Source organism: Chelonoidis abingdonii, chromosome 11 (assembly GCF_003597395.2).
Source record: "Chelonoidis abingdonii isolate Lonesome George chromosome 11, CheloAbing_2.0, whole genome shotgun sequence".
Lineage (NCBI taxonomy): Eukaryota > Metazoa > Chordata > Testudines > Testudinidae > Chelonoidis > Chelonoidis abingdonii.
In genome coordinates, this window is record NC_133779.1 from 58329828 (window position 1) to 58355534 (window position 25707).

The window sequence follows — 25707 nt, forward strand, 5'->3', positions numbered from 1 at the left end:
GCTGCATATTAATTTCATTGGGTGACCCCTAGTTCTTGTGTTATGAGAAGGGGTAAATAACACTTCCTGATTTACTTTCTCCACACCTGTCATAATTTTATAGAGCTCCTTCATATCCCCCCTTAGGTGTCTCTTTTCCAAGCTGAACAATCCCAGTCTCTTTAATATCTCCTCAGATGGAAGTTGTTCCATACTCCTCACCATTTTCATTGCCCTTCTCTTCACCTTGTCCTAGTCTAATAGATCTTTTCTCAGATGGAGCAACCAGAACTACACATAGTATTCAAGGTGTGGTCATACCATGGATTTATATAGAGGCAATATGATATTTTCTGTCTTATGATCTATCCCTTTACTAATGGTTTCTAGCATCCTATTAGATTTTTTTTAAATTGCTGCTGCACATTGAGTGGATGTTTTCAGACTCCTATCCACAATGACTCCAAGATCCTTTTCTTGCATGGTAATGGCTAATGTCGACCCCATGATTTGATATGTATAGTTGGGATTATGTTTTCCAACATGCATTACTTTGCACTTATCAGTGTTGAATTTCATCTGCCATTTTGTTGCCCCGTCACCCCCAGTTCTGGGAGATCCCTTTGCAACTCTTCACAGTCTGCTTTGGACTTAACTAGCTTGAGTCATTTTGTATCATCTGCAAACTCTGCCACCTCACTGTTTACCCCTTTTTTCCAGGCCATTTAGATAAAGCTATTATGTATGCCACGCCCACCTAGTGTTTAAGCCACACCCACTCATTGTGGTGCTCTGTGCCCCTCTTCTGGTGGCTGGGATGCATCTAGAAGCTGATAAGACTTCTTACAGAGGTGATTCTTTTAGCTCAGGCAGCAATGGCCCAGGATTTTAGATGTAGAGGTCGTGGGTTCGAGCCCCACTGTCATCATCCCACATGGGTGCATCGACAGCAAGGCTTCCTATGGGGAGGGGAAAGAGGGGCAATGTCTCAGATGGAAGAAGAGAGCAGATGCAGACAAGAAAGTGACAGGGGCTGGTAGATCCGATCCTGGTGCAAAGGAGGCAATGAGCCACGGGTGTGTTTCACACTGTTTATTACAGGAATCTGTTTTCTGGGGAAGGGACAGTGGCAGCTGTGGCTTGCTTCTAGCAGGTGATGGAGGCTCGGTTGCTGGAATTCTCCCTTATCGTGCCCCGGATCCAGTCGGTGAATCTGCAGACTTTGGCGTAGACGCCTGGCTTGCCTTTTAACGCGCAAATCTGTGATCCCCACGAGACGATGCCCTGGAGTTTCCCGTTGCAGACCAGTGGGCCGCCGGAGTCACCCTGCACAAGGAGTAGGGGAAAAGAGGGATGAGGAAGTGGGGAGAGTCAGCGAAACCATTTCCATGGTAATGATAAGACTACTGAGCTTCCCTCATTAGTAGATCTCAAACAACTTTACAAAGGAGATCGGGATCCGGTTGAGATGCATTTCCAATTCTGATGGAAAATTCCCAAGAGGTCACCTAGGGGGTCTGCTCTCATTTGAGGGGTCCCCCTTCCCCACATTGTCCTCAGCACTGCGCCCCCACTTACCTGGCAGGAATCCACACCTCCTTCCTTCACACCAGCACACAGCATGTTTTCAGTGAGGGCGCCAGGGTAAGATTTATCGCAGTCCGCGTTGCTCTGGATGTAGACTTTCCCACATTGCAGAATGTTGGGGTACTGCACTGGAACAAAAAGTCCCCAGAAGTTCACTGATGAGTTACAGGGTGAGAGAAAATGCTTTCGCCCATCTAGATGCAAAGCAGCATCTGTGTTTCAGTCTCCACTCAGCACTCTGGTTCCAAGGGGAGCTCCATCTGAGAAAGAATTGGGGCTGTGTGATAAATTCTAACTTATGGGAGCAGAATCTTTCCCTGGGAATTTCAGAGAGGCTTAGGTGAGTTAGGTGCACAAAATCCCAGCCTTCGTGGGTAGGGTTGGTGGGCAAAAGGGGGAGAAGGAGAGTGGGGATTGCAACATTGTTTCCAAATGTTTTTTTTTCACAGTTGTGTCACTGAAAATAAAAAATGCATCAAACGTTTGAAATTTGGAAATCATGTCAAAATTTGGAAATCTTGCCAACTTTTTGAAATCTGGGGAACATTTGGAAATTTGGACTCTCACTGGAATTTCAAAATTTGGAAGCTTGTTGAGATTTTGAAACGTGAAATCTTGGTGAAATTTGGCAAGCATGTCGAAAGATCAAAACTGCCTTGCAAATCTCATTGAAATATTGAAATCTGGTAGTCACATTGAAAAACTGAAATTTGCAAATCTCATCAGAATTTCTAAACGTTCAAAATTTGACCAGTCAGTTGAAAAATAGATGGGAAATGGTCATAAAAATTATAGACATGGCAGTGAATATTAGGTAGGGAGGACCTCAGACTGGAAAAATGTTGGCTTTGAAATAAATGGACAAATACAGAAACATCTGATTTGCTACTGTCACAGAATTCAAAGTGCCTTAGAAAGTATCTGTATATCCACACATTCATCTGTCTTTACACATACCTATCATCCATCCATCTATCTTCATACACATCCATCCATCCATCCACCCTCATCTATCTCTCTTCTGACACTTCCATCCATCCATCATGATGCACATCTATCTATCTATCTATCTATCTATCTATCTAGTACCAATGTGGACACAAAAACAAATGGATATAAACTGGACACTAAGAAGTTTAGACTTGAAATTAGACGAAGGTTTCTAGCCATTAGAGGAGTGAAATTCTGGAACAGCCTTTCAAGGGGAGCAGTGGGGGCAAAAGACATATCTGGCTTTAAGACTAAGCTTGATAAGTTTATGGAGGGGATGGTATGATGGGGTAGCCTAATTTTGGCAATTCATTTTGTAATTGATCTTTGATTATCAGCAGGTAAGTATGCCCAGTGGTCTGTGATGGGATGTTAGATGTGGGATCTGAGTTACTACAGAAATTCTTTCTCCTGTGCGCTGGTGAGTCCTCCACAATTCTCAGGGTTTAATTGATTGCCATATTTGGGGTCGGGATGGAATTTTCCTCCAGGGCAGATTCGCAGAGGCCCTGGAGGTTTTTCGCCTTCTTCTGCAGCATGGGGCATGGGACACTTGCTGGAGGATTCTCTGCAGCTTGAGGTCTTCAAACCACAATTTGAGGACTTCAATAACTCAGACATAGGTTAGGGGTTTGTTACAGGAGTGGATGGGTGAGACTATGTGACCTGCATTGTGCAGGAGGTCAGAGTAGATGATCATAATGGTCCCTTCTGACCTTAAAGTCTATCTATCTATCTATCTATCTATCTATCTATCTATCTATCATGGCCAGGAACATCTATCTAATGGTGTATCTACCCAGTGCATGGCTGCTGTAGTATGCCAGAGGAGCTCCAGAGAGGTCTGAAAGGCCATTGCAAAGGTGTTCCAAGAACTCTCACCGCAGAACATCTGCGGTGCTCGCCCTCATTCTGCAGGACCCCATATTCCCTCCATCTCCCTTCCGCTCCCTGCCACCACCCCATTGCAGATTGCTCCTGTACCTTTAGGGGTCTGGGTTGTGCCCCATCCGGACACCAGGCATTCCGTGTTGGGATCAGGGCATCTGTCAGGCAGGCCAATGGTTTTGACGTAGTTATTGAGGTTGGCGGTGTTCTGCAGCTTCAGCAGCATGATGTCGTAGTCGTGCGAGGTGAGGTTGTAGTTGGGGTGAGGGAAGGATTGGGTTGATTTGATGCACTGCTCCGTCCCCTCGCTGGCCTTCAGGCTGTACTCCCCCAGGCGAATGGAGATGGGGCTGTAGCAGTGACACGGAACAGGGAGCAAGATAAAAATAGCTGCACCCTCGCCCGGGACCTCCCCTCTTCCCACCTTTCCTCTTTCTACAGCTGCGGACTCTCTCCTGAGTAGCAGTGACTCTGAAAAAGATTTGAGGATCATGGTGGGTAATTGGTGGCACACAAGCTGTGGCCCAAACAGCTAATGCAGTCCTGGGAGGCATAAACAGGGGAATCTTGAGTAGGAATCATAGATTATTAGGGTTGAAAGGGGCCTCAAGAGATCATCTAGTCCAACCCCCTGCCCAAAGCATAACCAAGCCTCAAATAGCCCCCTCAAGAATTGAACTCACAATGCTGGGTTTAGCAAGCCAGTGCACAAACCACTGAGCTATCTCTCCCCTCCACACAGAGGTTATTTTACCTCTATTTGGCCCTGGAGTGACTATAGCTGGAATTCTGTGTCCTCAATTCAAGAAGGATTTTGATCATTTGGAGAAGGTTCAGAGAAGAACCAGGAGAATGATTAAAGGATTAGAAAACCTGTCTTATAGTGACAGACTCCAGAAGCTCAATCTAGTTAGTTTAACAAAGAGAAGGTTAAGGTGTGACTTGATCCCAGTGTATAAATACCTAGATATGGAACAAATATTTAACTACAGGCTCTTCAATCTAGTAGAGAAAGATCTAACACAATCCACTAGCTGGAAGCTGAAGCTAAACAAATTCAAATGGGAACCAAAGCACAAATTTTGAATGGTGAGAGTAATTAACCAGTGGAACAATTTACCAAGGGGTCTGGTGGTGGATCTGTCATCACTGGGAATTTTTAAATCAAGACTGGAGGTGAGACTAGATGATCACAATTGTGTCTTCTGGCCTTGGGATATATGATTCTGTGAATCTAAACTGCTCGGAATATGGTGATTCTTTTTGCAAGAATTTAAATAAAAAACAACCCAAACAAACATTTTTCCCATCTGTTTTCGTAGAAATTTCCACTTGAAAATTTTTGGATGAAAACTTGAATTTTTTTGTTTAAATTTGAAAAATATTGTCAGTTAAAAATGTTCTTTGAATATCAATTCTGCTAAAAAAAAGTTGAATTTTTAATACCATTTTTGATCTTTCCCACAAAGTTTTTCAGAAACGTTTTTGGTAAAATGCTTCACTTTTTGAAAATGATTTTGGTAAAAAATATCCATTTTTGTGTCACTATTTTCAGAGAAAAAATTCTTTTAAAAGAAACTTTTGGGGTAAAAATTGTAATGTTTTAAATACCTTTGGGGTGTGTGTGTGTGTGTGTGATCCGTTTTCTGAAAAATGCTTTTGGTAAAAATTTTGAAACCCATTTTTGGTGAAAAACAGTTGCAAAAACAATTTACAGGGTGTTTTGGTTTCAAATACCCTTTTGGTTAAAAAAAAATAAATCATTTTTTGAAAACTGTTTTTGATTAAAAAGCCTGTCTTTGAAAACCATTTTCTGTCCAAAAAAATCATTTTTGAGAACCATTTTTGGTACAAGTGTATGATTTTTGTTCAAAAACTGAGAAATTTAGCTGCAAATGAGACAGCTTAAAAATTCCGTCTGATAAAAAGTTGTTTTTCCATCTAAAATTACTTTTCAGCTGAAAAATGGTGGCCATATCTACAACTGTCAAGCCACAAGAGCTAGTAATCCCAAAACTCTTCACAATGGGAGACCAGTGCATAGCACATACTGAATAACACGTCTGTGATGCTGTGTGTGAAACGCACAACAAAGGACTAACACAGGCACCTCCATTTTAGTAAGGAAGCTGGCTGGCCTAAAGGTTATGGTAACACTCTGCTGCTCTAGGGGAAGCTAAATTCCATTCCCTCCTTTGGCAAGTCATTTAAATTCTCTGTGCCTTAGTTTCCCCATCTCTACACTGCCCTAGTTCTGAGGATTGTTGGAAAGATAAATACAATGACTGTGATACCACAGTGCTGAGGGCCATGTAAGGGCTTTAAAGTGATCAACAAAGAGCTGTGTTTAAAGCTTCATTTCTTCCCAGCTCAGGGATTCTTTTTGCTGTCCATCCAACTCTATTAATTATAATTATGCTTAATGGACTATGGGAATATAATTATTATTATTATCATCATTATATAATTATAATATATACAATATTCCAAACATCGCACGCGCATGAACACAGCTGTGAGAAAGTGAAGCAAATGACATTAACCGCAGATGAGGAAACTGAGGCAGAGATTGATTACAGTCTGAAGTCAATTGCACAGCAAAGTCAATGAGCTGTGAATTTCCTCTCAGCCCCATAAACCATGAGATTCTTCCAGGCTCCCAACAATATCTTCTCATCCTAGAAGAGCCAATCTAGTATGCTGCTTTTGTGCATTTTTTCTGGAGTCCTTGGCTGGGTTTGTACTACAATTACGACAGGTTAAAAATGCATATTTTTTTTGAGGGAGTATTGGATTTCTGGCTCAATAAAATTTTTCACACAAATTTCCCACTGAAAATGCCAATTTTTGTCAAAAAAAAATGCCCAAAACCGTTAAAAATGTGGCCACATATAGATAGATAGATAGTTCTATTCGGAAATGGCACCACTGCACTTCATAAGAGTTACAGCATGGCAACCTTGTCTCCTCCTCTCCACTCACATTGTCCTCTACTTTCCAGGGTCTCCAGCTGGACTACAGTTCCCATGATGCTCTGCAGCAGTGCAACATTTAACTCTAAAAGCAGGTTGCATCATGGGAGATACAGACCAAACAGGGAACCCAGCCTATAGAAGAGAATGGAAGCACAATGCAACTCAGCTACACCTCCTGTGATACATTGTGGGCCATGTGATATTAACACTAGTAAGCTCACCCTATGCTAGAGGAGACACTGTAGTGCATCTATGATCATGGGAGATATAATCCAACCAGGAAATCCAGTCTATAGAGGAGAATACAAGTGGAGAGGTGTGAGACACCCAGACAACATCTCCCATAAGGCACTGCGGTGACTTTCCATATCTAAATATTTCAGATCTTAGATTTTTTGTTAAAAAGTCCTCAGCATTTCCTGTGGAAAATGTGCACAAAGATGATTTTTTCCCCTCCGTTTTCACTGGAGGGAAAAAAAATCATTTTCTCACCAGCCCCAGCTGTACACACCTCTCCAGAGGGAGGGGAAGGGCGGATGAGCCTGGCTCCCTTTGCAAGGTCTCCTAATCCTCTGTCTCCACGCAGGACGCTTTTAAGCAGAGACGTCAGCAGCTCGTTGTGGCTGGGTGGTGATTGCAACCAGAGGCAGGTCACAAAGCCGCCGAATGAGATTTATCATCCCAAGAAATCTGGTGACTAAGGCCTATTCTGCCTGAGAAAAGCTTCTCAATGTAAATAATTACTGACCTGATTTGAGTGAGGGCTAAACCAATTTCAGTGTGTCCACATTGTGGGGAGCAGGGTGTCCCACCAGTTCATCTACATAGGGCGACCAGACAGCAAATGTGAAAAAGTGGGACAAGGGGTGGGTGGTTATAGGAGCCCATATAAGAAAAAGACCCAAAAATCGGGACTGTCCCTATAAAATCGGGACATCTGGTCACCCTACATCTACACCAGTGGTGCCCAAACCTTTCCTCTCACGTCCCCCTGACCAGTAATTGGTGTCCATGGCCCCCAGGCCGTGAGCAGAGTCATGGTCAGGCTGGAGGCTGTGGCCAGGAGCAGAGCTGCTGTGATAAATGAAGGGGGGACAACCAGCCAGTCAGTAGCTATACACTCCCTCTTACTAGCTGTTCTCTAATTGCTCTACCTGTAAAGGGTTAAAAAGTCTCACTGCTATGCAGAGGTAAAAGGAAGTGAGTGGGCACCTGGCCGAAAGAGCCAATGAAAAGGCTAGAACTTTTTAAAATTGAAAAAAGACCCCCCCCCGATTTGTCTGTCCATAGTTATTCTCCTGGGGAGAGGCAGACAGGGCAGAGCGATGTTATAGGAAGCTTGGGGCCTAGTATGAAAAATCCTCGATATCATACCTAGAAACTACTCATTTCAAACCCCAGATATGTAAGTAGATCAGGAAATGTCTAGGAAGACGTGATTAGATTTAACTCTTTTTATTTCTTTATGGCTGTGGTAAACCCAGGTGCTTTTGTTTTGGTTGTAACCTTTAAGCGGGACCTCAAGAAAGCGATTCTTGGTGCTTAATCCTGGTACTTACTCTTTTAAAATCTAGCAAATGCCTGAGTTTCCAAATGTATTTTCTTTCTTTTTTAAAAACTAAGATTTACCTTTTTTAAGAATAGGACTGGATTTCTGTGTCTTAAGAGGTTGTGCACATGTTTAGTTAGCTGGTGAAAACAGCTGATATCCTTTTTTTTTGGTCTTTCTCAGCTCTTCCCCGGTGTGTGTGTGTGTGTGTGTGTGAACGAGCTTGAGGGTACCCCACAGGAAGGAATTCCCAAGTGTGCTTTCCTGGGCTCTCCAAGGGGGTCTGCACTTGGGGTGGTGGCAGCATCTACCCATCCAGTGTCAGAGAAAAGCTGCACCCTTGGGAGTTTAATACCAGGCTGGAGTGGCCAGTGTTAAGTTTTAGAATCCCTGCGGGCCCCACTTCCTGCACTTGGAGTGCCAGAGTGAGGAATTAGCCTTGACAGCTGTGGTAGGGTTGCCAACTTTCTATTTGCAGAAAACCGAACACCCTTGCCCCACCCCTGTCCTACCCCCTTATTCGAGGCCCCCCACCTCACTCTCCCCTCCCCCGTCACTTGCTTTCCCCACCCTCGCTCACTTTTGTGTTTTCACCGGGCTGGGGCAGGGGTGCAGGATGGGGTGAGGGTTCTGGCTGTGGGTGCGGGCTCTGGGGTGGGGCAGAGGATGAGGGGTTTGGAGGGTGGGATGATGCTCCAGGCTGGAGCAGGGAGTTGGGGTGTGGGAGGGAGTGAGGGCTCCGGCTCTGACTGGGGGTGTGGGTTCTGAGGTGGAGTCAGAAATGTGGGGTTCAGCATATGGGAGGAGGCTCTGTGCTGGGGCAGTGGGTTGAGGTGTGGGAGGGGCTGAAGCCTCCGGTTGGGGGTGTGGCCAGGGATGAGGGGTTTGGGATTTAGGAGAGGACTCTGGCCTGGAGCTGAGGGGTTCAGAGTACAGGAGGGGGCTCACGGGTGGGGCAGGGAGTTTGAGTGCAGGAGGAGGTGTGGGGTGAGGGCTCTAAGGTGGGGCCAACAATGAGCGGCTTGGGGTGCAGAAGAGGGCTCCGGGCTGGGGGGTGGATCCAAGGGGTCTGGAGTGTGGGAGGAGCCTCAGGGATCTGGCAAGGGGTTCTGAGCTGGGGCAGCGGGTTGGGGCACAGGAAAGAGTTTGAGGTGCAGGCAGGGGGTGCTCACCTCAGGCTCACCTCACCCGGAGTGGCCAGTATGTTCCTCTGGCTCCTAGGCAGAGGTGAAGTCAGGCAGGCTCTATGCGCTGCTCCCTGAGCACCCGCTCTGCAGCTTTCATTGGCTGGGAACCATGGCCAATGGGAGCTGCGGAGGCGGCTTCTGTGAGTGGGGGCAGTGCGCAGAGCCCCATGGCCACCCCTGCGCTTAGGAGCCGGAGAGATATGCTGGCCACTTCCGGGAGCTGCCTCAGGTCAGCACCGCCCAGAGCCCATGCCCCAACTCCCTCCCGTGCCCCAGCCTGCCTGGGGCCAACCGGACTTTTAACAGTCTGGTCAATGCCGACTGGAGCCACCAGGGTCCCTTTTCAACTGGGTGTTCCAGTCAAAAACAGGATGCCTGGCAACCCTAAGCCACGGCCAGGTGCAGGGGCCAAGAGTAGTGGCCAGAGGGCTGGTGACTGAGAGCAGGGGCTGGGAGTGGGGGCTGGTGGCCAAGCAGAAGCTCAGAGTGGGGGCGAAGCTGCAACCAGGAGCAGGGGCCAAGGGCTGGGCTGCAGCTAGAAGCAGGGCCACAGCCAGGGCAGTGGGCTCAGAATGGAGCCACGGCCACAGCTCAGAGGGGGCTGGGGCCACGGGGGCTGGCATGGGCCTCGCTATGCCCCCCTGGATGTTCCTCCACACCCCATCCCACAGTTTGGGGACCATCATTCTAGATGGACCTAAGAACAGTTGAGTTAAAACCTGGGGCAGCTTTTCCAGAAGCAGTGCTCCCCAGAGGATTCGGGGGGCCTGGGCTCTTCGGCGGCAGGGGGTCCCCGCTTCGGCGATAATTCAGCAGCGGGGGGTCCTTCCGCTCCGGGACCCGCTGCCTAAGTGCCCCGAAGACCCATGGCGGGGCGCCCCGCTGCTGAATTACCACTGAAGACCGAGCACTTCGGCGGCGGGTCTCGCTTCTGCAGGACACCCTGTTGCCGAAGACCCAGAGTGGAAGAAGCTCCACGTGCCCAGACCCCACGAGACTTTTCCGGGACCCCTGGAGCAAGTGAAGGACCCTGCTCCAGAGGCCCCGAAAAACTCTTGTGGGGGCCCCTGAGGGACCCGGGACCTGGGGCAAATTGCCTCACCCCCTCTGGGTGGCCCTGTCCAGAAGAGGCAAGACTCTAAACTTTAACCTCCTCAGCAAATCCGCTTGGGCTTGTGCTGTGTCTTGCTGCAGTACATCTTTTCTATAATCAAATAAATTAGAGCCAGCTCAGATCTGCTCCAGGACATCTGGCAAAGGGGAAACAGGGTGGAATTCCTCACATGCAATATGCTTAGGCCTGGGAGGATATGATTTTTATTAATTAGTGGCGACTGCACTGCACACACATGAACTGTGGGGAAAATATTTCCATGGATGATGATCAAAATATAGCAAAAGGCAAAGTAAGAAAAGTGCGGCTCAAGCCTTTTGGTTTTCAGGCTCTTTGCTTTGTTCGGATCGACACGCGATGCCGGCAATTTGTGTTTTAACGGCTACAAAGCTTTAACTTTTTGACTCCCCACATCTACTGCTGTTAAATAATCGTCTGATTCCTCCCCATTGCCAGCCCCCCGCAATGACGAAAATTTAAATAACTAAGAACAGGGGGAAAAAGATGCTGGAAACGTATCATTTTGCACAACTGTGAAAATGTAAAATTAAAAAAAAAACTTACAAAGAAGCATCAATATTGCCCTTCAAAATGATCAAAAAATAAAAGCCAAATTCTGCCAAGCCCCAAAGCTGCAGGAAGGTAGGCTGGCTGGACCATGGATCTGATATGGGTTGAAGGCTGGGAGATACCTGGCCGGGTGGTCCCCTGTGCCTGAAATGGGGTGAGGAGATGGGGGATGCTGGGCTAACAAACAAACAACAAAACACCGCCCACAATATATGTATTTTGATGTTATCGTTTTCCTTACCTTAGCCTCACGCGGCCCAAGCTGGACTACAGGAGTGGGAATTGCCAAGCACTCCAACCTGTCCCAGGTTGCGTCACTGGCATATTAAATCTTTGAACTGGCAGAACAAAAACCGGCCAGGACGGTTGAAAACTGGCCAGGTGGCAATCCTAGAAGTCGGGGGAGGAATACACCACGCGAGACCATGTGTCTAAGCTAGATTCATAGAGGTATAGATTCCAAAGCCAGAATGGTTCATTGTGATCATCCAGACTGACTCCCTGCAGAGCTCAGGCCAGAGACCTGTCCCAAAACTAATTCTCAAAGCAGATTTTTTAGAAAAACACCCAGTGTTGATTTAAAATCTTTCAGTGATTGAGAACCCACCATGACCCTTGGTAAATTGTTCTCATGGTTAATTATGCCATCTTTTCTGTCTGAATTTGCCTAGCTTCAGCTTTCAGCCGCTGGGTGGTATTAGACCTACTTGCGAGACTGACGAGACCATTAGCAAATATTTGTTCCTCATGTAGGTGCTTATAGATGGGGATCACGTCACCCATGATCCTTCTCTTTGTTAAGCTTTGTTAAGGCAGATGAAATTCGATGTTGATAAATGCAAAGTAATGCACACTGGAAAACAAAATCCCAACCACGCATGTACAATGAAGGGATCTAAATTAGCTGTTGCCACTCAAGAAAGAGATCTTGGAGTCATTGTGATAGTTCTCTGAAAACACCCGCTCAGTGTGCAGAGGCAGTCAAAAAAGCAAACAGAATGTCGGGAATCATTAAGAGAGGGACAGATAATAAGACAGAAAATTTCATATTGTCTCTATATAAATCCATGGTATACCCACACATGAACACTGCGTGCAGATGTGGTCGCCCCATCTCAAAAAAGGTTGGAAAAGGTTCAGAAAAGGGCAACAAAAATGATTAGGAGAATGGAACAGCTTCTATATAAGGAGAGATTAATAAGCCTGGGACTTTTCAGCTTGGAAAAGAGACGATTAAGGGGGGATATGACAGAGGTCTATAAGATCATGACTGTTGTGGAGAAAGTAAATAAGGAAGTGTTATTTACTTCTTCTCATAACACAAGAACTAGGGGCCACCCAATGAAATGAACAGGCAGCAGATTTGAAACAAACAAAAGGAAGTATTTCTTCACACAACGCACAGTCAGCCTGTGCGACATCCTCTGGAACTTCTTGCCAGAGGATGTTGTGAAGGCCAGGACTATAACAGGGTTTAAAAAAGAACTTGATCAGTTCCTGGAGGATAGGTCCATCAGTGGCTATTAGCTGGGATGGGAAGGGATGATGTCCTTAGCTTCTGTTTGCCAGAAGCTGGGAATGGGCGACAGGGGATGGATCACTTGATGAGTCCCTGTTCTGTTCATTCCCGCTGGTCACTGTTGGCAGACAGGATACTGGGCTAGATGGACCTTTGGTCTGACCCAGTGTGGCCGTTCTTATGCTGTAATAGACTGGAGTTTCTCACTCTAAGGCAGATTTTCAAATCTTTAATCATTCTGATGTCTCTTCTCTGAATCTTCTCCATTTTATGAGCTCATGGATCTGTTCTGGAGTGGGGACACCCACTTCGACGAGCCTCTGTATCTGATCTGGGGTGAGGGACACTGGGCTAGACAGACCCATGGGTCTGACCTGATGTGGGAGGGGAGACTGGGCAAGATGGGTCCATGAGTCTGATTCAGGAAGGCAGGGAAGGGTGGTGGATACCAGTCTGCATCCAGGGCAGCAAGGAGTGGGTGGGGATCCCGGCCTGGACTGGCTCATTGTTCTATCTCTAATAATTCCTGTGTTGCTCTTATATACTCCTCACATACACCTCGTTGCCCTGATACCATTGGCCGGCATTCACCGTCCTCGGGTGCTCTTTGTCAGTAATGCTCATGCCAGTTGGCATAGACATGCAGGTGTGAAAATCCAGCTGGCTACACAAGACCTTTAATTGTTTCCCAGATGCCACTGGGGGCAGACTATGGAGATGGTATTCATTGAGAAGAAAAGGCCTAATTCCATGTTTAATGATGGGCCGAGGTATAAAATCAGACACTCAGATTTTGGGTTTCCTCCGATTTTCCGCCACTTAAGGCCACAGGGTGAGTGGGATCTAGGATTTTTGTGGACATTCCCTCCCCCACTCACATCCACATTTTTTCCTTTTCTTTGTTTCCTTTTCCCCTTTTCTCCATCAGGACTGGTCCAAATATCTCATTGGAAACTCGTTTTTTGATGGAAAATTGTTTTTTTGACAATGCAAAATTTACTGTGAAAAGTGTCTGCTTTCTTGGAGAATTTAGATATTGCATCAAAAAGAGAATGCCCCCAAACCAGCAAGTTGTATCTAAAAATGGCAAAACTTCAGTTTGGAAATACTGCCTCAGTGCCTCATGGGAACTGCAGTTTAGTCGCGCATGCCACTGTTTTCCTTTATGGGCTGGGCTCCCCATCTGGACCACATCTCCCATGCTGCACTACATGACTCACATGTCACGGTGCATCATGAGAGATGTAGTATGTTTCAAGCACTGAAAACAGAAAGCACTTAACTCCCAATCCCCTTGCCCCCACCCATTCCATCCAGCACAAGGATCGGTGATTAAATAGATCACATTGACACTGAAGTGACCCAGTTAGATGGATCAAGGACAAGGGGTGTTTGCTGACCCAATTGTGCTGGGTGCTGCACAGACCCCAGCCGAGATGAGGACATCACCACATGAGTTATACCCACAGTTATACTCTACAGCCACCAGGGCTAGAAATTTACCTTTGTTTTAATGAAAGCTATGAACCTGCAGAATCTGTAGATGTCGTGTCGGCTGCCGACCAAACATAGTCCAGAGGCCACATCTGACCTTCCTGCACCACATCTGGCTTTGCTTCCCCAGGGGCTCATGCTTCAAGATCTAAGTTTCCCATTACAAACAGCTTCCCCGCTGCCAGTGATAATCCCATGATTTTTTCTGCCAATCTCAGAATTTCTGAATCAATCTTGTGGGGTTTTTTTTATGCCAAACTAATTTTTGGATTCCTATCTCATGATTTTTTTCTGCCAGTCTCATGATTTTTTTTAATCACAGTTTCATAATTTTAACCACAGGTCATTATAATCTCATGATTTTTTCCAGCCAGATCGGTAATTTTTAAAGCAATCTCCTGATGTTATGCCAATCTCATGATTTTTAAATCAGTCTTGTGGTTTTCTGATGCTTATCTCATTTCTTGGCTAAAAAGCCAGTCTCAGGGCTTTTTATGACAACTTGGTGCTTTTTCTCAGGGCTTTGAGGTGACGACAGCGCTGGCTTTGCAGTGAGGCAGACATCTGAAAGCAAGGGACAATCTTTTCCCTGCCTGTATTTGTGCCATACCAACCCTCTGGATTTCCAGACCTTCCTGCCCAAGGCTACAGAGAGACACCTACACAGGGTGGTTCTGTCTGCATCTCACGCCCCTGCTCAGCATCACCTTTGTGGAATTCAGGGGAGTGAAGGCGGTTTTGAAATCGCCTGCTGTGTGGGTAATGGCAGATCCAGGTGTTGAGACACAGAGCAGAGATTTGTTGGAGGAGGGAAGAGAGGTGCTGGGGGCCTGGCCCCATTGACTCCAGTGGAGCTACGGCCCGTTGACCCCAGCTGGGATCTGGCCCATTGACTCCAATGGAGCTACGGCTGATTGACCCCAGCTGAGATCTGGCCCAACTGACTCCAATGGAGCTGCAGCCGATTGACATCAGCTTGGGATCTGGCTCCAGTGACCCCAATGGAGCTATGGCCGATTGACCCCAGCTGGGATCTGGCCCATTGACTCCAATAGAGCTGCGGCCCATTGACCCCAGCTGGAATCTGCCCCATTGACTCCAATGGAGCTATGGCCAATTGACCCCAACTGGGATCTGGCCCCATTGACTCCAATGGAGCTACGGCTGATTGACCCCAGCTGGGATCTGGCCTATTGACTCCAACGGAGCTGTGGCCGATTGACACCAGCTGGGGATCTTGCCCCATTGACTGCAATGGAGTTGCGGCCGATTGACTCCAGCTGGGGATCTTGCTCCACTGTGTTAATGGCCTAGAGGTGGGGGAAAATGTCAGGTGGACATCGTCCTTGGAGGCTACTGTGCTACCTTAATGGTGTTTAAAAGAGCCCTAAGTCCAGGGAGCTGAGACCAAGGGAATTAGACAGCAGGGCAGAAGCAATCTGGGGGCAGGGCAGACAGCAAATTAGACAGAGATTTGAAAATTGATAGGACTGCAACCGAAAATACATGCAAAGGCCATTGCTACTTTGGGCTCTGTATTTACTGCAGATTGTTTATGTTATTACTGATTACAGGTGCCCCATTACACCAGGTGCTGCACAAACACACACACCAAGATGCTGCACGGCTCTGTTCTGCTCTGGGCAGCACGTCCGGGGCGAGGTGCTGAGCCTCACCTCCCTCAAGGCATTTCAGTGCTTAACTCCCGCCCAGCGAGGCACTGAGGCCAAGAGACGCAGGGCGTTCCAGCCAAGAGGCTGGGAAATGATCTAGAAGGCAGAGGAACTGATTTTGGAGGGAAAGGCAAAAGCTGGGCTGGGCTAAGGTAGTTAGGGTGCATTTATGCCACAATAAAAATACCCATGGCATGGCTGACCTGGGGCTCGGGATGTGGGGCTAGAAAATTGCAGGGTAGAGGCGTGGGCTTGGGCTGGAGCCCAGATTCTGAGACCCCAAGAAAAGGAGGTTCTCAGAACCCGGATCTGAACATCCCCACTGCACTTCTTAGTCTCGCAGACCAAATCAGCTGAGACTCAGCACTGCGGGTTTTGTATCTTCTGTTTCGATGGGTATAAATTCCTGGGCATCCTTCGGAAATCCTGCCTCGTTAGCTGTGAGGACTATTCTCCCTGTTGCACAGATAGGGAAACTGAGGCATACAGAGGCTAAGTGACTTGCCCAAAGTCATCCAGGAAGTCTGTAACAGAGCAAGACCTCGAACGTAGCTCTCCCCAACTCTAGGCCAGGGGCCTAACCACATGGCCACCCTTTCACTTCACTCTCCAAGCTCCAGTCTGGCTAAGGGCAGCCCATAAGATTATAGACTCACCCTTTGGATAGCTGCCCAGTCTTGTGATAGGTGCTGGGATTGCTACATTCCTGGCGCCTTCAGTCATGTCAGGACAAGGTAATCTTAGCTTTTCTTGGGGAAAACAGCAGCAGCCATCTTCCCCTAACCTCAGTGTCGCAGCCCCCGCTCTCCTCTGAACAGAACCCTGGAGTCCTGACTCTCAGTCCCCCCCGTTCTAACCACTAGACTCAGTTCCCCTCCCAGATCCAGGGATAGAAGCCAGGAGACTCGGCTTCCAGTCCTCTAACCACTAGGCCCCACTCTCCTCCCGGAGCTGGGGATAGAACCCAGGAATCCTGATTTCCAGCATCTGCCCCAGCGTAAGCACTCTACAGTGTTACTAGTAAAAAGCAACATAGAGTCCTGTGGCACCTTATAGTCTAGCAGACATATTGGAGCATAAGCTGAGCGTTACCAGTGGTACTATACATAGCCCCCCCCCCCCCGCCATTTAATTTGTCATTCATTACTAGGCTTGGAAGGATTCGATTTTTATTGCTAAATGTCAGTAAACCTCAATTTCACTGTCCACACACAAACCAATGAAAAAACATTTCCACTGACAATAATCGAAATGGACAGGGGGCAAAATGAAAAAAGCTGCTGTTTGAGAACTAATTAGAGTTTTGATTTCAGGATATTTACTCTGTAGGTTTTGACGTGTGATGTTGACAATTTGTGTTTTAACTTTTTGAATTTCCGGGTCTAGTGTCATTAAATAATTATTGTCTTAAGCCCTTGCTGTCTGATTCCCCCCAGAACTGTGAAAATTTTAATAGATTTAAATGGAAAAAAAAATGCTTAAACCCCACAATTTTGTGAAATGTTGTAAATTGAAATCTATGCAGCTTACCATGGATCATGGTGGATTCTCCATCACTGCTAACTTTTAAATCAAGAGCGGATGTGTTTCTAGGAATTATTTTGGGGCCGTTCTCTGGCCTGTGCCACAGGAGGGCAGACCAGGCGATCCCTTCTGGGATTGGAATCTATGAATTAATTCCTCAAAAGGTTCACTTTAGTTTGGTGATTTACCAATGCAAAAGAGCTCCTGGCTGTGGGATACACATAAGACAGGCCTAATTCACTGGACGCACAGTGCTAACTTTGCCTAGAGTAGAAGAAGCATCACAAAGACAAAAAGTTCTGGACAAATGTTTTTTGGACCGTGAATAATTTACTTGCTGAAAAATGGCGTTTTGGTTGCCCTTAAATTATTGGTGACTTGAGCACAAATTCAACGAATAGATTTGGCCCAAGACTTTTTGGGGGGGGGAAAGGGGGGGGCTTAGGTGCCATTCCGCAAATGGAGAGAAAGGCATAAAGGGGACATTGCATACATAATATTTTTGTTTGATGTCATTCCTTTCTAGAGCTGAGCAAATCGTTTGCAACACATCGTTTTTCTGACAAACATGGGCAGCGCATATCGTAGGCTGAGCAAAGCGAGGCCTCCCCAAACAGCCCTGCGTGCCCCCGTCCTGAGACACCCCCCTTCCCACTTGCTGCTTCCCCCTTGGCCTCAGCCCAGGCAGGCTGCTCCTATTCTGGGAAGAGTCCTCGGGCTGGGGCTGGGAATAGGGAAGCCAGCCCGTAGCTGGGAGTTGGGGTGGCTGGGGCTGCCCAGTGCTGGGGTCCCCCTGGGCGCTGGGGCCAGGGCTCGGGGCGCTGGGGCTGCATTGCCGATACGGCAGGGATGGGGGCACTGTGGCTACCTGCCCTGGGATGGGGGAGGGATGGGGGCATTGGGGCTGGAGGTTCTGGGGGCCATGGTTCTCACCCAGTGCTCCAGGGCTAGGGGCTGCATGCTGCCCGCCTGCCTGGCACTCTGGGGCTGGAGGCGTTTGGGCGGCCTGGGCAGGGTCGGCTCTAGGTTTTTTGCCACCCCGAGCAAAAAAATTTTTGGCTGCCCCCCTACCCCAGCCCTGGGCTCTCTCTCCCCCCGCCCCACTGCACCCCCTGCCACGCTAGCTCTGGAATCTCTCTTCCCTCCTCCACCCGCACCCCCTGCCACCCCAGCCTTGGGCTCTCTCTTCTCCCCCACACCCGCACCCTCTGCCACCTCAGCTCTGGGCTCTATCTTCCCCCGCCACTCGCACTCCCTGCCACCTTAGCTCTGGGCTCTCTCTTCCCCCCCTAACTTGCACCCCTTGCTGCCCAGGGCCACCGAGAGCGGGTCTGGGCCCTGATGAAAAATTTTTTCAGGCCCCCCAGCAAGGGCGGAACAGCTAAACAGGACCACCAGAAGCAAAAAAAAAAAAAAAAGTCCAGAATGCTGCCCTTGAAAATGTGTCGCTCCAAGCACGTGCTTGGTTTGCTGGTGCCTAGAGCCGACCCTGGGCCTGGGGCTAGGGGAGGGGGAAGGAGGGGCTTTGGACTTTGGCGGGGGAAGGGGAGGGTGGGCCGCGAGCAGAAGGGGTGGACTGGGCTGAGCGCTAGGGGAGGGGGAAGGAGGGGCTCTGGACTTTGGCGGGGGAAGGGGGGGCGGTCCTTGGGCAGAAGGAGTGGACTGGGCCGAGGGGTAGGGGAGGGGGAAGGATGGGCTCTGGACCTTGGTGGGGGACGGGGGGACGGGCTGCGGGCAGAACGGGTGGACTGGGCCAAGGGCTTACCTCCCCAGGCCTCTGGTTCACCCACTGACATATAGCATCTGTCTTTCCCCCTTGAATTGAGTACAAAACACTGCAAGTATAGACAAGCTTCTCCACAAGGAGAAATTCTCCCAGTTGCCAACCTGAAGCACTCAAAAATCACGAGTCAGGCCCCAAAATCATTAGAAGAGCTGGGCAAAGAATGGATTTTTCACTCACTGGCAATTCTGAAAAATTCCACCCCCCAAATTATTTCGGGTTGAACTGAAAATGAATTTTTTCTAAATTTTCAGAGAATCCAAAAGCTGAAAAAATAATCACAGGCCAAACATAATGTTTCGTTTGTCCTGAAACTAGGTATTTCATTTCAATCTTTTTGTGACATATTTAATTAAAAAAAAATCCCACAGGAAATTTCTAAACAAAAAAGTTCTTTGGAATTGAAAAATTGAAATGTGTCATTTCAAAAATGTCAGAATGCAATATTTTGATTTTTTTTTCTGAATTTTTATATTTTAGGATTTTTCTCCCTGAAGCAATTAGGTGAAATCAACATGAATTAATGAAATCTGCTTTTTTAGATGAAAAATATCTGCATTGTTCATCAAAATACAAAAAAAAGGTTTTAGTCAAAAGAATCACCCAAGTCTAGTCAAAAGATTGGCTTAATAATCATCAGTTATTTTGAAATAAAAGATTTAAGGCTTTTTTGTTTGTGTTTTGTTTTTGGAGCAATTTGGATTCCTTTTGCTCTGCACTCATGAAGACTAGAAACTTCTGAAAAATCAAAACTGAGATTCTCTTGACCCCACCAATGGAAGCCTTAGAAAAAAGGATCAAATATTGTGGGACTTGGGATAAAACCTCTTCTTTTTCCTGAACAGCTCATGACGCATGCTCCCAATGTATGCATTATTGGTTGGTTACAATAGGACATGTGATTTAACTCTCATCCCTGATTGGTTATATACAATAAATCATTCCATCAGACGCAGATGCTGCATGGCCTATTTTTTCTAGCCATAATGATGCAAACTGAATGCTGTCTGATAACTTCAAAGCCATTTAATGCATTGGGATGCCCAATTCCCAGTCAAATAAATGGGAACCAGGCATCAAAACCCAGTGACTGGCTTTCAAATCCCAGCCTAACTCCAGATCGTCAGTACTATACTATTGTATAGTAAAGGGTTTACATGTTGGGGAAAGCAGGTTTGCTAATATGCTAGAAATGACTGACTGGATATTTTTCAGCCAGACCATTTTTTCTGGTGAAAAATCCAGATTCGGCAACACTATTTTATCAATTCGTGTCGGTTTCCAAATGGTTCATTTAAAACCAAAATATGAAAAAATCCAAAATGTTTCATGTCGACAGTTGAAAATTTTGATTATTTTGGTTCAAAATTTCCCTTCATTTGATTTTGAAAAAACATTAAAAAATGCTCAGTATCAAAATGAAATCTTCCGTCTCAGGTCAAACAAAACATTCCATCCCGCCCAAAACAAAGAAGTGTTGTTATACTTTTTGATTTGTTGAACATTGTGAAAAATGTGAAGCCCAAAACATTTCCCCCCGATTTTTCAGCAGTGCTAGTGGACCGAAAAATCAATTCTTTGCACAGCATCGAAATGCATAGGGAGAAATTTCCCTTCTGCTTCCAGAACTGCCAACCCCACACATTCCAAAGTTGTGAGTCCAGCCCCCCAAAATCATGAGATTGGCTTAAAAATCAGGAAATTACTTGCAATTTTTTAAAACTACAGACCAAATACAGCAAGAAGCGCAGATTTTTATTATTTGTTTAAATTTATCACCTGGTTTCAGACTCTTTCAATTTCTCAAATTTTCCAGCTTTTCTCCCCAACTAGGAAGGTGGAAACTTACTTTTCTTGTTACAATGGAAGCCGAGATACTCTCATAGTCACTGGACTCCAGAGGCTGGGACTTGGAGAAAAGCACCACTAACTACTGGGGGACTAGTGGTAAAATAGCAATGCGGGGCCAGATCCCTCAGCTGGTGGCAATTGGTTGTAACCCCACTGGAGCAAATTTATGCCATTTGAGGATCTAGGTCACATTTCCAAGTACCCTATACAGATCAGAGCCCCATTGTGCTGAGCATTGCACAGACCCAGAGACAGACAGCCCCAGCTGAGTTTGGGGCCCTGCTGTGCTGGGCTCTTCCCAGACACAGCCAGGGACAGTCCCTGCCCCAGGTGAGATCAGGGCCCTGTCATGCTGGGCTCTGCCTAGACACAGCCAGGCAGGGGCGGCTCTAGACATTTCGCCGCCCCAAGCACGGTAGCATGCCACGGGGGGCGCTCTGCCTGTCGTCGGGAGGGCGGCAGGCGGCTCCAGTGGACCTCCCGCAGTCATGCCTGCGGAGGGTCCACTGGTTCCGCGGTCCGCTGGTCCTGCCTGCGGGAGGTCCATCAGAGCTGCCTGCCGTCCTCCCGGCGACCGGCAGAGCGCCTCCCGCAGCATGCCGCCCCAAGCACGTGCTTGGCGTGCTAGGGCCTGGAGCCGCCCCTGCAGCCAGGGACAGTCCCTGCCCCAGCTGAGATCAGGGCCCTGTCGTCGTGGGCTCTGCCCAGACGCAGCCAGGGACACTCCCTGCCCCAGGTGGGATCAGGGCCCTGGCGTGCTGGGTGCTGCCCAGATACAGCCAGAGAGGCCCTGCCTGGAAGCTCTTACACTCCACAAAGCCAAGGCCCCAACAAAGAGCAGGAGGAGGTGAAACATGTTCTGAATCTCACACCTCCCACATCCACCAGCATAGCTAGTTATACAGCCCCAATCGCCATAGCATCTAGGCCTCTTTCCCCTCTCCAGCCCCCTGTGAAGCAGGGCAGGGCTGTTATCGCCATTGTCCAGATGGGAGAAACTGAGGCGCAGGCCGGCTCAGTGAGCTGCCCAAGGGAAGTCAGCATCGAGCAGGGAATGGAAGCTGGTTGTCCTGAGCGCCCGGCTCATGTTCTAACCGACGCCCCCCCCCCGCATCCTCCTCTCTGCGTCCCCCCACCCAGCCCTGGGCTCCTTACCCCACGGTGTCGCAGTGGGCAGCTGTCAGCACCCAGCTGGGGTCGATCAACACCCCCCCGCAGCGCACGGTGTTGGGGGAGTCCATTAGGGCCACTTGGTAGGCCTGCTGGTGCCGGCCACAGGACTGTCCCCCGATGATCCGCTCGTCCTCAGCAGCCACTAAAGTGTATGTGTGTGTGTGGGGGAAATGTCAGTGTCTGAACTAGGGTTGCCAGCTGTCTAACTGCACCAACCTAAACACCCTTGCCCCGCCCATCCCACCCCTTCCCCAAGGCCATGCCCCTGCCCCGCCTTTTCTCCAAGGCCCCTCCCCCACTCATTCCAGCCCCCTTCCCTAAGTTTCTCGCTCTCCCCCACCCTCACTCACTTTCACCGGGCTGGGGCAGGGGATTGGGGTGGGGGCTGTGGGTTGGGGAGTGGGGCTGAGAGGTTTGGAGCATGGACTGATCCTGGGGCAGGGGGTTAGGGTGCAGGAGGGGGCTCCAGGCTGAGCCTGGGGCAGGAGATTGGGGTGTGGGAGGGAGTTTGAGTGCAGGAGGGGGATCAGAGCTGGGGCAGGGGGTTGGGCTGCAGGAGGCGGTGAGGGGTGTAGACTCCGGCTGGACGGCGCTTACCATGGGCGGCTCCTGGTAGTGGTGGCATGTTTGGCAGTGTCTCCTAGGCTCAGGGGCGGCCAGGCGGCTCTGCGCGCTGCTCCTACCTGCAGGCATTACCCCCGCAGCTCCCATTGGCTGCAGTTTCCTGTTCCAGGCCCCTGGGAGCTGTGGAGTCAGCGGTTGGGGTGGGTGCAGCGCGTGGAGACCCCCTGTCCGTGTCTTCTCCTAGGAGCCACTGCCGAGCTGGGCAGTGGCCCCTGGGGCTAGGCTGGGACCTGGAATGCTGCACGGGGACAGGGCAGAGGGATGGGAGGAGCTGGGATCATGGGGGATCTATGGGGGAGTGCAGGGGTCTAGGGATTAGGGGACACTCACCCCTTGTTTGAAGATGTACTGACATGTACAGACCATATTAAACGGTTGGTGGAGGCTCCTGCTCATGGCAGAGTAGGCTCAAGTGCAGGGGATGTGGGGAGCACAGGGGGTGGCGTAGGGGAGTAAGTGGGGTAGGGAGCACTGGGGATGGGGTGGGGAAGTATGTAGGGTGGGGTGGGGCACGGAGTATGTGGGATGGGGGATCACTGTGGTTGGGGGCAAGGGAGTACGTGGGGCGGAGTGGGGGAGTACATGGGGTGGAGAGCACAGGGGTGGGGCAGGGGAGTACGTGGCATGGGGAGCACGGGTGGTGGAGCGGGGGAGTACGTGGGGTGAGGATGGGGAGTATGTGGGTTGGGGAGCACAGGGGGAGGGGTGGGAGAGTATGTGGGGTGGGGAGCACAGACATAGGGCAGGGGAGTACATTAGGGGTGCACAAACATTCTTCCTGAGCCATTAACTGTCCTTGCCCAGTCATCCCTTCATGTCTGATCCCCCCCCATGTCCCTTCCCGAGAGCCAGCCCCTCAGCTGTCCCTCCAAGCTCCGCTCTGCTAGCACCCAGGGTCACCCAACGGGTGCTTGGCGATGCTGGGGCCTCCTGCCTTGCCTCACAGGCAGACAGACACCCTAGTATACACACACACATGCAGGCACACACAGTAACACATGCACAGTAACACACACATGCACATACAGTAACGCATGCACACACAAGCAGTAATGCACACACATAAACAGTGACACGCACACATACAGCAACACACACATACACGGTAATGGACAAACACATGCATGCATAGACACAGTAACACACACATGGATATACAGTAAAACACACACACACACACAAAGTAATGCACATACATATACTGTAACACACACACACAGTAACACATACACACACAGTAACACACATATACAGTTATGGACAAACGCATGCACACACACAGGAACACACTTGGTAACACACACATGCATATACAGTAACACACACACAGTAACACACACGCACATACACAGTAACACACACAGAGTTACACACACATACTGTAACACACGCATGCGTGGTAACACACACATGCGTATACAGTAACACACACATGTGCACATGCCCCCCACACTCGTGTACACATTTAACTTGTACACACACACATATACACAGCCCTGTGGCTAGACACACAGACACAGAAACACATGCACACACATACACAATTACTTGACTTATGTATACGCACACGTGCACACACAGAGAGATACACATCCCTGCACACCCTGATACACACTCATACATAGACACTTGCACACTTGCCTGTGCCATATACAGACACACACGCACACCCTCACACACACGGACATTCACACAGTCACCCACACTCACAGGCGCATGCCCACACCCACAAATGCACTGCCGCCCCCTGCACGCACACAGACGCACACTCACCCCCAACCCCCTTTCACCTGAAGCCAGCAGCAGCATTGCCGCAGCCAACAGGACCATGTTTCTGGCGGGTGGCTCGGCGGCCTAGCTTCCTGGCTGCACGGGGCTGGGCGGCGGGGAGCTGATGGTTTATTAGCAGGGAAACTCATCACCCTTAAATCCCCGCCGGCCCCGCCTTCCCTTGGCACCTGGCCAGGAAAAGCTGAAGTTTCTGTGGCGGGGAACACGCCCTCCCGGTGGGTGCCTTGCCCCAGAGGCAAAGCAGAAACTGCCCTCGCTTTCCCCGGCCTTCCTGAGCCCCCCGATCCGTGACTCAGAGGCCACTGGGGTGGGCGCCACGAGGCTTGGACACAGGGCTGGCCTTACGGGTGGGAGATGTGGGCCACCACCCAGGGTGCCGTGGTTGGCGGGAGGGCTCTGTCAGAGTGCCGCAAGCTGGAGGGCCTGGGCTGAGTGCAGGCGAGCCTGGGGGCTGTAGCCCCTGGCCAGCCGGGCCGGGGGACCCACCAGCCTGACAAGGAAGCACAGGCAGAGGGGCTGGGCTCTGGAGCCAGGAGCTGGTCCTCGCATCCCGTGCCCCATGCTGCTGGATTCCAACCCAAAGAAAGGGTGGCAAAAAACATTTGCCCAGGGCGCCATGTTCCCTCAGGCTGGCCCAACTCGCACAGCAGTGGCAGTGTGGCCCCAGCAGCCGGCAGGCCGAGCATTAGGGCCCTCACCTGAGGTTGCTGCAGGGCTGCGTTTAATTCCCTCCTCTGCCCCGACTCCTCAAGAGGGTCACTGAGTTGCGCCATTCCTCAGTTTCCCCAGCTGCCCAGGTGGTGGGGGTGGGGGCAGGGAAATATCTGAAGACGAGTAGGTTTAATTAATGCACCTAGCAAAATATAAAAAAAGGTCTAAGCATGACTACATCTATGCTGCTTTGGTCATGGGTGTCACACATTGGTCTACAGATGTATCTGTTCTCTCCCACCCTCCCACCCCAAAGAATGTCAGTGCCTCACAACATTAATGGACTTTATCCTTACAGTGCCCCCCAACCCCCCATCCTTGTTTTAGAGGTAAGGAAACGAGGCACGATGAGACTCAGTAACTTGCCCCAACAGTCTAAGATGGGAGTCAGGATTCAAACCTGAGTCCTAGGTTGGTGTTTTAATGGCAAAAAAATGGCCTTTCCTCATACCAAAACCAAAGCTGCCCACCTGCAAACCACCCACAAGCCTTTGCAGCCCACTCAGAATTACCCATGATCCTTCTTTGCTACCCAACTGTAAATTACCCACAATCCTTCACTGACCACAGGCAAATCACTCACAATCCTTTACTGCCCGCCTGTGGTTCTGGCATGACAGGGCCCTGATCTCAGCTGGGGAAGGGACTGTCCCTCGATTTGTCTGGGCAGCACCCGGCACAACGGGGCCCTAATCTCAACTCGGGCAGGGCCTGTCCCTCACTGT

At 49.2% G+C, this 25707-nt stretch overlaps 1 protein-coding gene and 1 long non-coding RNA gene across 2 annotated transcripts in view; one reads left to right on the forward strand and one right to left on the reverse strand.

Annotated features, from left to right (window-relative positions):
• Positions 1–25707, forward strand: part of LOC142047541 (uncharacterized) — a 403753-nt gene that overhangs the window by 220751 nt on the left and 157295 nt on the right. The window lies entirely within an intron of this gene.
• Positions 1126–24310, reverse strand: LOC116819738 (trypsin-like). The gene is made up of 5 exons (XM_032771709.1): positions 24271–24310; positions 21839–21998; positions 3541–3794; positions 1558–1694; positions 1126–1305 (listed from the first exon to the last, which is right to left on the reverse strand). Exons 1-5 carry the CDS (start codon positions 24308–24310, stop codon positions 1126–1128), a joined length of 771 nt encoding a protein of 256 aa, XP_032627600.1.